We start from the raw sequence: 16765 nt of genomic DNA, 5'->3' as shown, positions 1-16765 counted from the left end.
GCATACATGTGCTCATCCACAAACCCCGAAACCAGCCCAAAAATAAAAATAGTATATATATGCAGAAAAAGAGAGGGGAAAGAACAATGATTTCAATAGCTTTCTCACGTCACCTTTTTATTCCCGGAAAGAGAGTCGGCCAAACAAAGTTTCCGGCCAATTTAGACTCTTCAATAACCTTATTATATATTTTATATATGGCTCAACGTAACTCAAGCTAACCGTTATGATTATTCGACACCTTAGTCAACAAAATCCTAACAAACCCTTCTCCCCCCCAACTCCCTTGACCCCCTAAGATAGCATTACATCTGATAATCTTAATCATTTTTTTTTTTTTGGAAAGGTGATAATCTTAATCTTAATATATATATATATATATATATACACACACCCCTTTTTCACTAATATTATCATTAATACAACAATTACATGTTGATTTAGGGATATCAATCATTAATTACCTCATGATTAAAGCACAAGGGGTTTCCCCCGTTGCCACCGAAAGTGAATTCAGGGCCTGCCTGCTGTGTCTCCATCGAGGTTGAGGAGGTCGAAACGAGAGGTTTATTTGGAGTAACTTGCCAGTTCACATGGCATGGTGGCTGCTGGTTATTGGGTTGTAACAGCCGAATCTGCCTCTTCAAGAACTTGACATAGCGGATGGCTTCATCTAGCATTGAAGCTGTGTCCATTTTCGTGCCTCCTGGAACGAGTCTTTGCAGAATTCTGATCTTTTCGCTTATCCTCTCTCGCCTGTGACGCGCTGCCACGCTCTGGGGGTCATCACTGATTCTCACGTTGCGTCTCTTGGGCTTTCGGATAGTGGCTGGATCTATGTCCACGGGCTGCATCGCCGCTATTTTGTACAACATTTCTTTCATGGCGCTTAACTCTTCTTCTGTCTCTTCTTCCTCTTCAGCAAGCTGACCCATTTGGTCACTGTAAACATTTGTTGCACTAGGTATTTGGCTGGAGGTTGAGGATGGTGTTTGATGCGTTTGAAGAGGGTAGCTAGGCCAAATTGGATTCAAAGGAACTTGCTCATGAAGGATATGATCTTCCGTGGACATTTCAAGATTCCAAGTGTGACTTGGGAGCTTTGTTTGATTGATATCCATCAATTGAGTGAGGGAGCTTCTGAATTCTCTCTGTTCAAAAAGGAATGAGGGAGAGAGAGAGAGAGAGAGACACTATCCAATGGCTTGTTGAAGTGGTTTGCACGATTATAATAACACATTAAAGTTTACCCTTCTTCCTATAAAAGCCCCTATGCTAAAGGGTTTGGTTATTGGCAAAAGAAAACCCTCCTTTGGTGTTTCTGTAGCTTTAAGAAGCTTGATGACCCATATGTCATAACTAAGGGTTAGAACGAGAGAAAGCATGGGGAATATATATATATATATATATGTATATATGGCAAAATATTGGCTACGTTTTTGGACCTAGTTGGATCACTGGATATCAATCCAAGGGTTGAGATTTTTCTTCACTTTTTCTCACAAGTACTCTAGCTAGAGTCAAGAATTGAATTGCCCCTAGTGAAGCTAGCAGCCTTTGCCATATTTCTAGAGTTCATTCATTTCTAATTGTATATGGCATATCACATATCAAGCACTGAAATTTTAGGGCTTTTTGCTATAGGGTTTGTTTTTCCAGGATGTACTGATGGTTTTGTTTGGCTTTTTCAAAGATTGGTACGAATACCATTTTACGATTAAGTTTGTGTAATACATTTAAAACTTGCACCTCATTATAATTCTCATAAGATCTGGCCCTAACCCTACTCCTCTTAACCCTTTTTGCCTCTTTTACTACTGCTAACATGAGCTAAAAAAGCAAGTAATTATCAATTATTCTCAATGATTACGGAATTATATATATATATATATGTATGTATATGTATATGTCTGTACATATATATATATATATATTCTTGTTCATTATGGTTTTGCTTCACATGATGATAGATTTCCTTTTCATTTTCTTTTTGGTGCATTTGGTTAAGTTGATCAGTGATACTTCTGGAGTCTCTAGTTTGGCTAAGCATTAAATAAAAATCTGAGTTTATATCATACAAATATAATAACAATATAAAGCCATCTTTCTTCAAGCAAATCAATACCAATTTTTTGCTTAAGCATGAATTGCATCTAATACTTACTGATTTTCACATTGGATTTAAAGCTACCATGTAATTGTTTAGAAAAACATGAAAAGTAAAGCAAATCAGAAATCTAGCTGTTCTTTTGCTGTCAATTTGGAATAAATGCTGCTTGTATCATTCACATAAAGTGACATGTGCATGTTAATCAAAATTTCCATATTCTGCGCCTTATGTTCACAAACTCTTTTTACCATTATTCATATATATATATATATATATGCTAGATACGTCATTGTCACTGACAAATATTGATCTTTCGTATCAATAATAATCTTTGAACATTTTTAAATTTAATATTGTGTGATTTAAGTTAACATGAATTTTTGAAAAAAGGTGGTGATTTCACATTATCGGAAGTGATTTTGGTTTCCTAGATTAAATTGAAGCTCATTAACATGTATAAAAGGAAATTATAAAAGCTCTATGACCTAATTGTTATGTTTACTTTTAGTTTGTTACTTAATTTTTCATGTTTAACACATAAAAGTATATAAATATATAAATTGATTTTTTTAGTGCACCGTGTGGTTTAACAATAAAATTATATCTTTTGATGGCCAGAAAGAATATTATAGGATTTGGTTTCTTAGATTGTGTAGAAAATAACTCTAAAACCATGATGTACATTTTGGAGCTTGGGGAAAGAATGCGATTATACAAGAACTAGGTTCCTTGGAAAAATTTAACCCAATTACATATATATTGCAGCCAGTGTATGACTACTAAAAGTTAAAACTGTCTAATTAGGATTGAACAACCTAAACAAGTATATATGCAACATCTTCAAGCAGTCTAATTAATGAACAACTAGAACATGGTTTTTAGTTTGGGCTGAAGGATAGATGACAATAAAGAGTTTTGTGAATATTCTTCTTTAATTTTCCTCTTTGTTTCTTCTCAATATTCTTCTTCTTCTTCTCTCACAGGAGAGAAAGAGAGCACACAATCTTCCCACAGCATAGACCAAAAGGGGAAAAAAAGGAAGAAATTAGTAGAGCTACAGCTATCATGCAATAAAAGGTGCATCAGGTTGGGTAATAATAATGAGTTTTGGGCTGAAACCACATAATTTCTATAGCGTCTGAAACTGTCTTTCTGATTCATCTGGTACAATCAATCATGAACCAAACTTTGGCTGGGAAGGAAAGGTTTTTCTTACTTAATTAGCAACTCTACTGCATCACACCCTCCAACCTATATCAGACGGCGGGACAAATTGCTTAGATCATCCGCGCGCTTTCTCTCTCTCTCCTTTAATAACAAATGCAACACACACACTTTGGTCACTTTCATTGAATCAATGTTATAATTCTATTTGCTCTCCCACTCGCGCATGCACAAAGCAATCATTCATTTGCTAGGGTTTCACTTGCCTATTCCCAAACACCCATGATGTAACATAGTATAGAACTAAACTTTGGCATTATTATTGTATCAATCACAAACAAAAGGACCCAAGTACCATTCAAGCATTACATTACACGTATATGATGATTGTACATGTACGCGGTAACCTCTGTGAGAACTTCCTAGTCAAAGATATGAGGCATTTCCATTGACAAGTTACAAGCAACCAAGTCTAAATGTGATTGAGGGGTTCAACTACGCGTATAGTACTTTTAGTTTACCTTTTAAAACTTTGACTACAAATAGATAAAGTGCGTAGGTCATAGTTAGTTCTGAGATGTGTCACCTCTATGGATATATAGGTCATCTGCCAAGCCATTGATTATGCACATGTACTCATGTGACACTGCTAGCTAAGATTCTTAGATTAACGTTGTAAAGCATAACAAAAATAGATCTCGGTATTACTGTAAACAAATGCATGTGTACATGTGAGTATGTATATATTATGATAATGATAACTTGTCAAGTTAAGAAATTTAATTATTTAATTAATTTGAAATTGACTATTATGAAATTACAAGAGATATTGTTAATAAAGAAAAAAAAGAGTTGCTATACATAGCAACAGGTTATCCAAAATGCAAAGAATATACTACAAATAGAAAAGTCGTCATATATATTAGGAAATAATGATTAGTAGGATTGAAGTTTAAATGGAACCAACTAATTAATTGGCCCCATTTAATAGTTATCTTTTGTTTTGTCAAGCAGACAAATTAAGGCTTATGATTTAAGAGAAATGACGTAATCTCTACTAGTTTTTGAATGATATATATAGTCAACAATATATATATATATATATATATATAAAATAAATAAATAAAAGAGGAACGAGATGTGAAGTTGAAATCGAATTGAGGGCAAGGGACACAAATAAGAATTAACTATATACCCATGGAGTGCCCCTTTTTGACTCCTTCAGCAATAATTTTTGTGAATGGAAACCAAGTCTGGGCCAACTAGAACTGGAAGTGGTGAGGAACAAGACAATGGTTGTATGAAAAAGAGAGGCTTACTTCATCAAAACAGTTGATGAATTGGGAAGAACATGTTACGAGATCTGACACCCATTGGCTCATCCATTCCCTAAGAAATAAAAAGGGGAGGAGGAATGGAGGGGTTAGGGTTGTGAAATTTAAGAGCCCTCTCTCCTCGGAGTCCGGACCGCGGTTGTGAGTAGGAGGAAAATTTTTTTTCAATTGTCAACTTAGGGGAAAAGAAAGGAAAAAGTGGACTTGTCCCTTGTCGGGTCCTAAAATAGCACCTGAAAACCTCATCTTCAACCAAATCTCTCCGAGCATTGGGAAGATGCATTGCATGCACAAACAAATTTAAATTTAAGCCTGCTTTTCTGCCTTCCCCTTTTTGTCAACAAAACCTGAATTCCAAAAATACCCCTCCCCTCCAAATCCCCCCCTTCATTTTGGACTAGGATTCTTTATGGCCTGCAGAACATTCACCTACAACTTTGGTGTACTACAGTACATACGTTGTATACATATACTTGAGTAGAGGTTGGTTGGTATAAGTGGGATTAGAGTCATAGTTAGCTTATTAACAGCTAGGCAAGCCAACCCCATGACTCTATGCTGTGGCAATCTCAGTAATCCGAAACGTACAAAAAAGGATAGCACACGTGATAAATGCAACCACATACTCTCTGCCTAGAATTAATTTCGAAGACTCAAAGGGTGCGACAGGGACGGAGGGGGTGCGGTTCCGTTCAATCATGTTTTAGGCATCATCTATACATAAAACCTAAGATATTGAGCTCCAAATTAAGCCTCTCGTCATTTGAATACTTATGACTCGCTTCTATTCTCATCATGGATGTCGGCCACTCTCATTTCGCAACCCTAATTCCTATTTCATCCCCTTTTCTTTTAAGTTCTACCATAATCATATTCTTTTTTACCAAAATTCCCTGTTTACATAATTTTTTTTTGTTAAAATTTACTAAACATACCTGAATTGCATGAATGCCATATTCCCATTCAAACAAATTATCAAAATTTAAACAAAACCACTTGAGTCTTTGCATGCATGGCATGATCCCTTTTAATTTTAGCTTAAACTTCTCAACGTAATCCTGGTCCATTATATCTGACACGATAACTTACGAGCAAAGCGTTACTACATAAAATGGCTCAGTCATACCACTGTTCTGGATGTTAGCTATGCCAAAAGCTTGATCAGACAAGAACCCCGTATTGCAGCATCCATTTGCTGTCAAGCATTAGAAAACATAATAATACCAAGGACGCTGAAGCATAACTTCATGAAAAAATGACGTGGACTTCCATTCAACAGAGATATACTTCACCAAGTGTCCTGTTACTACAAAATCCATACACAAAATGTATATTAACAATTATCTTTCGCATTCCTTGCGTCACTGAAGACAATTTTCATTGTGTTCTTCACGCTCAGAAGCAATGGCAGGAAATCTCATGGCATAAAACAGCCCAACTGCATGACCATGTTGGCAATTCCTTGGCAATGCAGGCATGCAGTTATATGAACTTTAATAAGGCAAAATTTCTATGCTCTGCACTGACAAACATATCAATGCTAAATGCCAAGAAAATAACATGCTAAGTTTCAAAAATGTCTAAACATCTAACTCAGGCATATAAAACCCTAGATAAAACAGGATGCCTAGATAGCAACAATCACTATCAGACACTAGATTTAGAAACATCACAACTGGCACAAAATACCCACATATGACAAGCAAGTGCCAACATCATATATTAACTTCTAATACAAAAATAACAAAATATCTACAGGGAGTTAAAGTTTACTACCTAACCCTGCTTCCAAGGAATAAAACATAAACAAAAATGAAAAGGTTAGCATTCCTAGAAGCTACAGGAAACTGGATAAAGAAATGAAAAAAAAAAAAACAAAAGATATGACGGCTTAATATATAACTATAAAAATAATAAAACAAAAAGACAGGACGATCCCATGTTTCTTTTAGTTCTTCTGAAACTTTTCCACATATGCCTGCAACAGAATAAGGAATGTAAAGAGGTCAGCAAACTATGCATAAAATGAAACAGCCTAGATTAAATTAACAATAACATTATAAAAGGAAATTGTCTATCAACTTCAACCATTGACATGACATAAGACATCTTCCAATGAGTTGCAACTTATATGACCAAAAGCACATTGATCAAGAGCCCCTAGCAATAAGCATGTTATTGTGTGATATAACGAAAGTTACAAATGATGGAACAAATGAAGGCCAGATAAACATGCTAAGCACTAATGGAAAAGACAACAAAAGAAAGGTCTTATGTTGTTTTACCCTTCCCCTACAAAGTTTGAAACCTTCAATTTAAAAGTAAGCTGCACTCACCTGTACAAGTTTGCTAAGCTTTGGTTTCGAAAATGACAGATATTGATCAATTTTTTCAGGTGTTTGAGGAATATTAGCTCCTTGCATTGTAGCGGTCACTTTGTCAACAACTTTCTTCACAATGTTTTTGTATGCGTCTTTGCCAATTTGACCTTCCTTCCACGTTGGTTTGAGGAGATCCTTGACAAACTCAACAAGTGCAAATTTAAATGCACGAATCCCCTTACCATCTTTGCTCTTCTTGCCCTCATCAGTCCTATCATCTGCATCTACATTCTCTGATGGACCATTCTTATTCTCCTCTTGAGCTTTCTTGGTTTCCTCAACTCCTTCATTTTCCTTTGTCACCTCAGAACTTGCAACAGGCTCCACCCGATTTGGCATATGGCTATCAGAATCAGGCTCTCTTTTGCAACTGTGGTCATTATGATAATCACCACCATTTGTGCTACCCACAAGAGATGATGGTAGTAACATATTAGCTGATAGTTCTGGTTTTCCATCTGCAGTATTCTTCTGAGCAACAGGATGTATTGAAAACCCCAAAGGCTTAGTATTTGTGTCCTGCTTCTTAACAGGCTCAATGCTATCAGATATAGGGTCATATTGCTTCAGGAATGTAACGTCTTGACCTGGTTGTACAGTTGGCATGGAATCAGGCTCAATAGGTCCTCCAGAACTTGCAAAAGAATTCACCTGCATTGCATCATGGGCATTAAGAGCAACATGAAGTAGTGGAAGTTGCTGCCCCTTTCCAAATAACTGAGCTAGAGAGGCTGAAAGGTTGGTAAGTTGGGTGAGCTGTTCATTGCTTACCATGTTTTGAGTTGACTGAGTTCCAGAATTACCATTCGATGTATTTGTATCGCCAAAATTCATTTTGTTGCTTGGTTTCTCCTCCTGAAACAGCAGGTTGTTTTGCGTAACTTTTACATTTACTTCATTAGAGTCTGAAGGGATTGCCACTTGACTTTGTCCAACTACTTTTAAGTTTGAATAAGGTAAAGAACTTGAACTTGGCCCAGGCTGGTCAAAGCTTTTCATTTGCAGGATGTTGCTTGAAAAATTTAGATCAATGTGTGAAATAGCAGAATTTCTGCTAGCAGCATTGCTATCACTTGGCAATGCAACAGCACTGCTCCCCCTCATCACATGGTCATGTTGAAAGTTAGATTTCTGAATTGAGATTGGCTGTGAAGCTGCAAGCCCATCACACACCCGACCTGAGGCCTCTTCAGCTATATCCTTTTCATGAGCTGGTAAAGATGTGTCAATGGGAGCTTGAGACTTTGAACTATGAGAAGTTTCTTTTTTCACAGAAGAGGGGATCCTGTAATTCCACTCAGGAGACATCTCCATATCACCAAGTGACTCTTCAGCACCCCTTGGTTCAGATACACCAGTACTAAGACCAGCATTTTCTATCTTCCTTGGAATTGCTTCATCCTTGTCAATATCAACTGTTTCATAATGCACTTTAGTCTCACTGCTCTTTCCACTTACATCATAATTATGCTGCCATCTCTCGTCCATGGACCAATCAGGGAATCTTGATTCTGAGGCACCCACTTTTCCATTAATGTCCTTGCTCATATTTGCTGCACCTGAGTAGGTACCTGTATCACCCCATTTTGAACCAGTCCAAGATTTGTCCACATCATTTGAAGCATCCGCATCACTCCATTTTGGACCAGCCCAGGATTTCTCTGCTTCATTTGAAGCATCAGCATCACTCCATTTTGGACCATTCCTAGATTTCTCCACATTATATGAAGCATCTGCATCTCTAAATTTTGCACCATCCCGTAATTTATCCACACTAACCAAACTTTGACCCCATCCCCCCCTATCACCACGTGACCTTTCAGGACTTGCACGTGCCTGACCATGATGAGAAAACCTACAATATTTTCCATTACGACAATTTCCAGCAGCATAGTATTTGCAAGGAACATCACTTCTTCGAGCTTCACGCTCACCATCTCGCTCTGGAGTTGCAACTCTGTTCCTCTTGTTGCTTTCTCTTTCCCTACTTACCTCATTTATGGATCCTCTACTGAAGCCATCAGAGGCACCATCATGAGCAAACCTACAAGATGCCCCCCTGCGACAATTACCTTTCAGATAATCATTACAGCAATCAGTAGACCTTCCACTCTTTATCAGATACTCTTTACCATCATTCGGAGTAAAATATTTTGAACCCCCAGCTTTCTTTTGTCTATTATCCCAACCATCCTCATGACTTTGAATATCTTGGTGAAGAAACTGACACTGACTGCCTCTCCTGCATCTCCCAGCCATAAATTCTTTACATATTTGAGTTGACACTCCAGATCTGCTTCTGGTTCTTTCATGGAATCCTGATTGCCGCCTAATGCCACGAACTGGACTTCGGCTCCTGCTTCTACTACGACTCCTGCTCCAGCTCCTACTCCTGCTTTTGTGGGTAAAACTAAATATTGGGAGACATATTAGATAGTGTTCAACAGGAAGAAGAAAAAAGACAGTACAGAAAGATCAGAGGAGACAAAACCATTTATCCAAGCAAAAAGCATAGAATATAATTTTAATTAGAGAGTCCAAAACATCATGTTCAACATATTAAGCTGAGATGCAACCTCAGTGACAACACAAAATCCAAGTAAAATCACCCTGGGGGGAAAATCACAAACTAATTGGAGAAAAAATGAAATATATTTAGCACAGGGAAGCACTTTCAACAAAAATGAAATTGCAAAAAGAAGCAATAAGTATGTGATTCTCAATTTCTTAGCAACATTGAAGAATAAATACATAATATATAGGTCATGGGATTGATACGATAGAGTCAGGTTATACAAACAGTATACTAACAACCAGGACATCTTCAAAAAGATGATAATAATAATCAAGGATACACAAGTAGACAATCAAACCTTTGAGACCTGCTCCAATCACTTTTAGGAGAATGGCGACGATTTTGTTGCCTCCAATCATCAAGACCAGGAGACATTCTCATGCTGTAGGTCTCATCCCCATCCCACGGAGATGTAGTTTTCCAATTTTTGACACAGTCAACATTGATGTTATCATCCTTTCGTGCACCTCTGCCTCCGGTTAAAGATTCCCTTGAAGGCAGTCCATGCTTAGATTTCATCATGTCACTGGCTTCCATAAAAGACCACTTGTTGCCATTCCTACCAACCTCTGGAGAAAAATACCCATGTTCTGATTCTCTATCATGAAAACTCACACCTGCTTTCGCAGGCCAAGCAGCGTCTCGTACATTTTCAAGAGAATATTGCCGCTCCTCCTTTGAATCCCACTTAGAACAGCGTTTTCTGCTGCCACTCATTTCACCAAAAGTAGTAGCACGTATTCTTATCAATGCAGTATGATCTGGAAGTAGGGAAGTAAGACATTAATAAATACAACCACCCTCCATCTGTCTCAAGTCCATCATTGATTTAATTCATGGTAGGATCTAATTCACATGTCAGTGAATTTTCATGTCTACTCTGCTATTTGATTTAAATTGCATAGGGCAAAAATCCAATTCCATTAAACAGATGTCCAATTTCCAAAAACAAAAATGAGAAGAGAGACTACATGAAGGCAATAAAAATATGACACATTCCCAAATCACATGTCAACATGCTAATTTCATTGCAAGCACGAGGCATGCAGCATTACTAGTGTTTTAAAATTAGATTCCTGTTTTATTTTGCTGTTTGGTTTCTAACGACTATTTTGCCTAAAGAGACCGCTATTACAAGGTTCAAGGATGGAATAAGAGAAATTCAAAACACCAGTTTTTCCATAACTTATGAGAATGGATTTAGTTCATTTGAATCTGAGACCAGAGAGCCCAACATGTCATCTATGTGACAAATTGTACACTCAACATACATAAGTATAGTCACTTGAACTTATATTAAATACTTGGATATAAAATGATATCAAGCTTATAGTCAGGCAAGGGTGAGTTTTTATCCAAAAGCATCAGAAAGACATACCCTCCCTATGTAACTATATTATTAGTAAAACTTTCACCGTCTCTGTGCATACAAGTTGTTGTATGAATATATCTAACAACCCTTAATATATATTAATCAACTATCAAATTTAATATTCTATCCTTCATGGTTATTAACAACCATCAAACTTACTGTCAACTGACATTTTCTTTCCACGTGACAACTGACATGGTACCCTCCCCACGTAACTATATTATTTGTAAAACTTTCCCTGTCTTTGTGCATACAAGTTCTTGTATGAATATATCTAACAACCCTTAATATATATTAATCAACTATCAAATTTAGTATTCTATCCTTAATGGTTATTGACAACCATCAAACTTAATGCCAACCGACATTTTCTTTCCACGTGACAGCTGACATGGGCAAATATTAGCTGATGTGGAATGAGTCATATGATCAGGTCATGCCATGTGTACAAAATGCCGCCAGCAATGGGTTCGACAACTATTAATTTTCCAAAAAGCTTAAGGGCTTGTATGAGTACAAATCAAAGGATAAATGCAATAAAAGAATAGAAGATTAGCTGAATAAATGGACAATACTGATACATATAATATATTGACTACAGATTTGCAGCTGGTTTGGCAACAACCAAATAAAGGGGAAACATACAAAATGAAAACTCAAACTGCACCCCACCCCAAAAAATATATAAACTTAAAAACTTTCCAAGTTATCCTCATGACATGGAAAGCATCCAAGAGTCTAACAAAAACATTCCTTGCCTAATGATATCAAAAATCCACAGCACAAATTAAGAATCTTTCAAGCTCTTTCTGCAGCAGATTGAAGATGCTAGATTTAGAAGACATCACAAAACAATTCATATATTATGTTATAGGCCCAACTATATTAGCAAATACTAGGGTTATATTGTACCAAAAGAACCTCCCAAAAGTAGAAAAAAATACATCTGCCAGAAACTGTGATAGGTGAGGCAGTTGCATGAATCTAATGCCCAAAATATACAACTAATGGCTGAAAGCTCCATATAGCACCACCTAGAGTTGTTAAAACTACCTACAGTATGCCAAGGTACAAAGAGATAACTGCATGTTGCAATAACAAAAAGCTTTTGTAGGTCATGGCCTATGCCTCAACATCAGCAAGGGCCTAATATTCTCAAATTTAGCAAGTACCATTTTTGTATGAATGAGCATAAATCTAATTAATACAATTGAACAATTCACATAACAAGGCAAAAAAAGGTGCCCATAAGAACCTAAATCCTCATCACTCTTAACAACAGTACCAAGTTGCATAGTCTTAAGTCATCCAACTCATAGATATAGATCTACTCTCAAAAAAAAAAACTAATGTTAAAATCTGGTACAAGATTCAAATTTTCATTGTAACAGTAATACAATATACTTTTGTTCCTATCTCCAAATCAGCACATATATCATCTGAAACTTCTTTAGATTGTCAGCAAAAGTTCCTCCCTACACAAGAATGATTCACCATCTTGTATACTTTAGCTGCTTTCTCTACCACATTCACACGTATATTTAGATTATGTACTTGTAAACATTTGTTCCAACCAACCAAACTGCATTGTTTAGCCTTTTCATTCATAGAAGGGATGTGTCTTGCTTCCAAACCCATCCTTCACTCCATAAAGACAATGATGTAATTTGAGCATCAGGAGGATTCAGCAAAACAAACTCCAAAGATTAAGAGATTCTTTTTTCTTGAATTATGATCCAGACTTTTATATTGCTATGTCAAAATCTTTGGCACTCTCCACTTAACAAACTGCTATAAAAGCCTTAAGACGAGCTCATATCCAATGTGACACTTGAGGAAGGAGAGAATGCCATTGCAAAAACAATTGCATCAGTTATCGAATGCACTTGGTAAATCCTCCAACCATTGACCTTGTGAAAAATACTGCATCAAAATTATGTCTGATATTAGCACCCTGGTAAATGTACTCTTACGAGATACATAGAACTAAAGCACACACGGTACTATCTATCCTGATACCTAGTCTCATGTTGTCTAAGCAATGTTTTTGAGCATAGAGATGAAAACCTAATAAAGACTCAAGCAAACAGACATAGCAAACCCCATTAGAGGCATGATATTGTTGACTACCCAAATTCAAAGGTGCCTAAAACACTATTAAACAACTAAAAGTAGTCAACATATATCACAACAGCATAACATTTAAACTTCTAATTTCCAATAATAACAATAAAATATAATATTTGCACAAAAAAAAAGAAAGTTCTGAAAAAGCAGTAAGTTTAAATGAAGGGCAGTATCACTAGTCAGCAATAAATAATGCACTGTAATCCTACTGATATTTTCTAGCAAAACATACTACAAACAAAGCTCTCTGTCAAATTGAGTATCGAGCTATCTGGAAGTGTAGAATATTACTTTGTTTTAAGCTTTATAATTTCAACAATCCAATTGCCTAACTAAGAAACTATTTAAAAAAAAGCTATGACCTTATAGTCTGAGCAAAATAAGTCAAAAGACAAGTTACTTGCATTCATTCCAATAATTGTCCCAAATATCGTCAACTGTTTCCTATTTGCACCTAGCTCATTGATGAAAACAGCCTAAAACTAGTAAATGCAATCAAAAAGAAAATTATTTTAATACGCATGGCTCAACAACTCAATTGGTTGAAAAAGCAACAAGAAATCAAAAACCTATCGAGCGTTTCCTACCCTTAGAATAATAGATTCAAGATTCGTTATAGAGAAAGGGGAAAAAATAGATTCAAGATCACGAACCAAAGAAACTCAAGGAAATAAACAGAGACCCAATAATCAAAAGAGTCAATGGAACCCTAAATAATCCTAATTTATATGCCTTCTAGGGTTTAAAGCTAAAGTTCTCTAAACAGAGACAAGAAACTAAACCCTAGAAACCATAGATATACATTAATAGATCGAAGGAGAGAAAGTGGACTTACCATGAGAGCGAAATAGCTAGAGCGAAAGTAGTAAGCAATGGATCGAGCTATCCGAGAGAGAAAATGTGAGTTCAGCCGTCAGTTGATCTTCAATGGTGAGATAGAGAGAGAGAGAGATAGAATGGAGTTCGGGGAAGGAAGACTTAAAGCTCCCTACTAGGTATATGCAAATATCTTGTCAGATTTTGCTTTCCCCATTTCATTGGGCCCCGCTTTTGTTTTGTCCTTTTTCCTCGCTTCTTTTCTATTGTGTTGTCTTGCCTTTGGTTTGTTTTTTCATTAATAATTTTATCAAAAATTTCGAAATAACTTTCTTTTTTTTATTTTAGGAAATCCTTAAACTTTACCATTTATATTAAGTCCATAAATCATTTATTTTAAAATTGGGATTCGAATTTTATTTTTAATAAAAAATAATTTGACAAAAAGAAAATAATATCTTTTTATCACATATATCAATTTCCTTTCTGAGTTAAGCTTCAATTTCCTTTTTATTGCATAAATGTATGGAATTTACATCTTACATCAAGTTTCCTATTACATCAACTCGATTCTATTAAATTAATTTATATTCTCAAGGTGTTAAATGTAAAATGAAAAAATAATAAATATTATTTATGAAATTTACAAATCATATAAATTTTAAGTTTATTTTACTAAAAAGGGAATAATAATTTTGAAACATCTTAAAATAAAAAAAAAATTAACATTAATCTCAAACATAAATGTTAAGGTAAAATATTTAGACAAAAATTATTCAAAAATTCATTAATTTTCAAAATAAATATTTTACCTCAAACGTTGAAACTGCATTCATATTAAATATAAAAAATCTAAAATATATATATTTTTTTATTTTCTTTCTTTCAAGTTGACCTACTCCATCCCCTTACACTAACTGCACGTTTGGTACAGGGAATAGCTTAGCTATTCCCTGTCTATTCCCAAGGGAATAGCCTACCTCCGTTTGGTATGGTCATAGCACAAAGAATAGCTATTACTTAGTAATAGCTATTCTCTCAAAAGGGGTAAAACTCAGGCATAGTTAAACCTGAGGTTCCCCATGGTTTTTGCTATTCCGTGCCCATGGGAATAGCTTTGAATTATGATATGATTAAAATGCCCCTTATTGTTTAAAAATATTACAACCCTAGACCTATATATATATATTTTTTTTCTCATTTTCTCATTTTCTTTCTCTCTCTTCCCCCATTCTTTCCTCTCTTATTCTCTCTCTAAGTGGCATCAACGCCGGAGATGATGTTAGTGGCGGCGGCGACGGCAGCGAAAGCGACGGCGACTGCGACGGAAGCGGCTGTGACGGCGATTTTATGACCGAATATGGTCGGACCAGGTTACGCCGGAGATTTGGCCAGATCTGGCACTCAATGGCCAGATCTGGTAGCGGGAAGCACCGGATCTGGTGCTTCCCGACCAGATCCCACGGTTGGATTTGGCACTCCACAGCCAGATCCAGCCGCGGGGAAGCGCCGATCTGGCGCCGTAGTGGCCAGATCTGGCCACATGGTGCGCCAGATCGGCGTTTTGTTACACCGGTCGCCTTTCCGACGACCGGCTCATGAAAAAGAAAAAAAGAAAAAGGGAAAAAATAAAATAAAAGAATAAATTATTTATAAAATTTAAAATATTAATATTTTATATATAATTTAAACATTATTAATATTAATATGATTAAAATATTAAATATTAATATTTTAAACTATTAATATTTTATTTATTAAATTATTAATATATTAAATTTTTAATGAATATAAAAATAAAAATTATTAATATTTTAATAATAATAATATTAAATTATAAATAAAATATTATTAATTAAAAATATTAGTAATTAAATTATATTAAAATATTTATATTTAAATTATTAATTATTAATATTTTAATTAATTATAAATTATTAATATTTAAAAAATAAAATAATTAAATAATTAAATATAATAAAGGGTATTTTTGTCTTTTTATTTTCTATTCATTTCCTATTCTAAAGCTATTGTTACCAACCAAACACTGTAATAAGTCATAATAATTATTCCTACTCTATTCCATTCATCATACCAAACAATATAATACTTATTCTATTCTATTCCCACCTCATTCTATTCCCACGTAATAACTATTCTATTCCATTCCTATCTATTCCGCGAACCAAACGTGCCATAATTGACTACGCATCTCCACCCTGCACTCCCTTGGAGAGTACCAGATCAATACTTCCAAATGAGCACCTAAGGGAGGATCAGAACTCCCAAAGGGAGGGATCTTTGATTGGGCTCTCCAAAGGAGCCTCAAATTAGGCTCCCCAAGGGAGCACCAAACCAGACTCCCCAAGGGAGCATTGAAGCTCTCTTAGAGAGCCTCAAATTGAGCTCCCCAAAGTAGCATTGGAGCTCCCAAAGGAGTATCGAATCTGGTGCTGCCTTGGGAGCCTTGATCGGGCTCCCCAAGGAAGCATTGGGGAGCTCGATCTCCGATCTAGGGTGGTTGGAACTTTTTTTAAATAAAAATTATAATTTATTTAATAATAATTTTTAAAATTAATAAAGTGTAAAATTATCTTTAAAATATTATCATGCTGTGTCTAGTAAAAATATTTTTTTAAAATAAAATATCTATTTTAAAAATTAATATACTTTTTGTAGTTTTGATCAAAATTTAAAAAGTTTAGATATATTTATTTAAAAGCTAAAATGGAAAAAAAAAATAAAAAACATTAAAAAAGATGAATAAAAAATAAAAATATTATAAAGTGATTATCACATTTTAATAGACAAGAACATGTACAAAAAACATATATATTATAATCATTATTATATGTGGTTTTTTTTTGTTTGATTCCCTTTCCCTCT

General features: G+C 35.3%; 2 protein-coding genes across 3 annotated transcripts; both read right to left on the bottom strand.

The window, feature by feature from the left end:
* Positions 1-449: 449 nt before the first annotated feature.
* HEC3 (basic helix-loop-helix (bHLH) DNA-binding superfamily protein) lies at positions 450-1121 on the bottom strand. Its single transcript, XM_007048270.3, has one exon. The coding sequence runs from the start codon at positions 1119-1121 to the stop codon at positions 450-452; it is 672 nt and encodes a 223-aa protein (XP_007048332.3).
* A 5183-nt stretch (positions 1122-6304) lies between these two features.
* LOC18611820 (Zinc finger C-x8-C-x5-C-x3-H type family protein) lies at positions 6305-14064 on the bottom strand. Of its 2 annotated transcripts, XM_018129941.2 has the most exons (5): positions 13899-14064; positions 9863-10325; positions 7761-9399; positions 6945-7640; positions 6305-6586 (listed from the first exon to the last, which is right to left on the bottom strand). In XM_018129941.2, the coding sequence occupies exons 2-5, from the start codon at positions 10279-10281 to the stop codon at positions 6557-6559; spliced, it is 2784 nt and encodes a 927-aa protein (XP_017985430.2). In that variant the 5' UTR covers positions 10282-10325; positions 13899-14064; the 3' UTR covers positions 6305-6556. The 2 variants fall into 2 exon arrangements, with proteins under 2 accessions (XP_017985430.2, XP_007048331.3); XM_007048269.3 differs by having other exon boundaries at positions 6945-9399.
* Between the last annotated feature and the right edge of the window lie 2701 nt (positions 14065-16765).

Source organism: Theobroma cacao, chromosome 1 (genome assembly GCF_053813885.1).
Source record: "Theobroma cacao isolate CCN51 chromosome 1, ASM5381388v1, whole genome shotgun sequence".
Classification (NCBI taxonomy): domain Eukaryota; kingdom Viridiplantae; phylum Streptophyta; class Magnoliopsida; order Malvales; family Malvaceae; genus Theobroma; species Theobroma cacao.
Note: the sequence above shows the minus strand (reverse complement) of the source record. Positions and strands in the feature narration are given on the sequence as shown.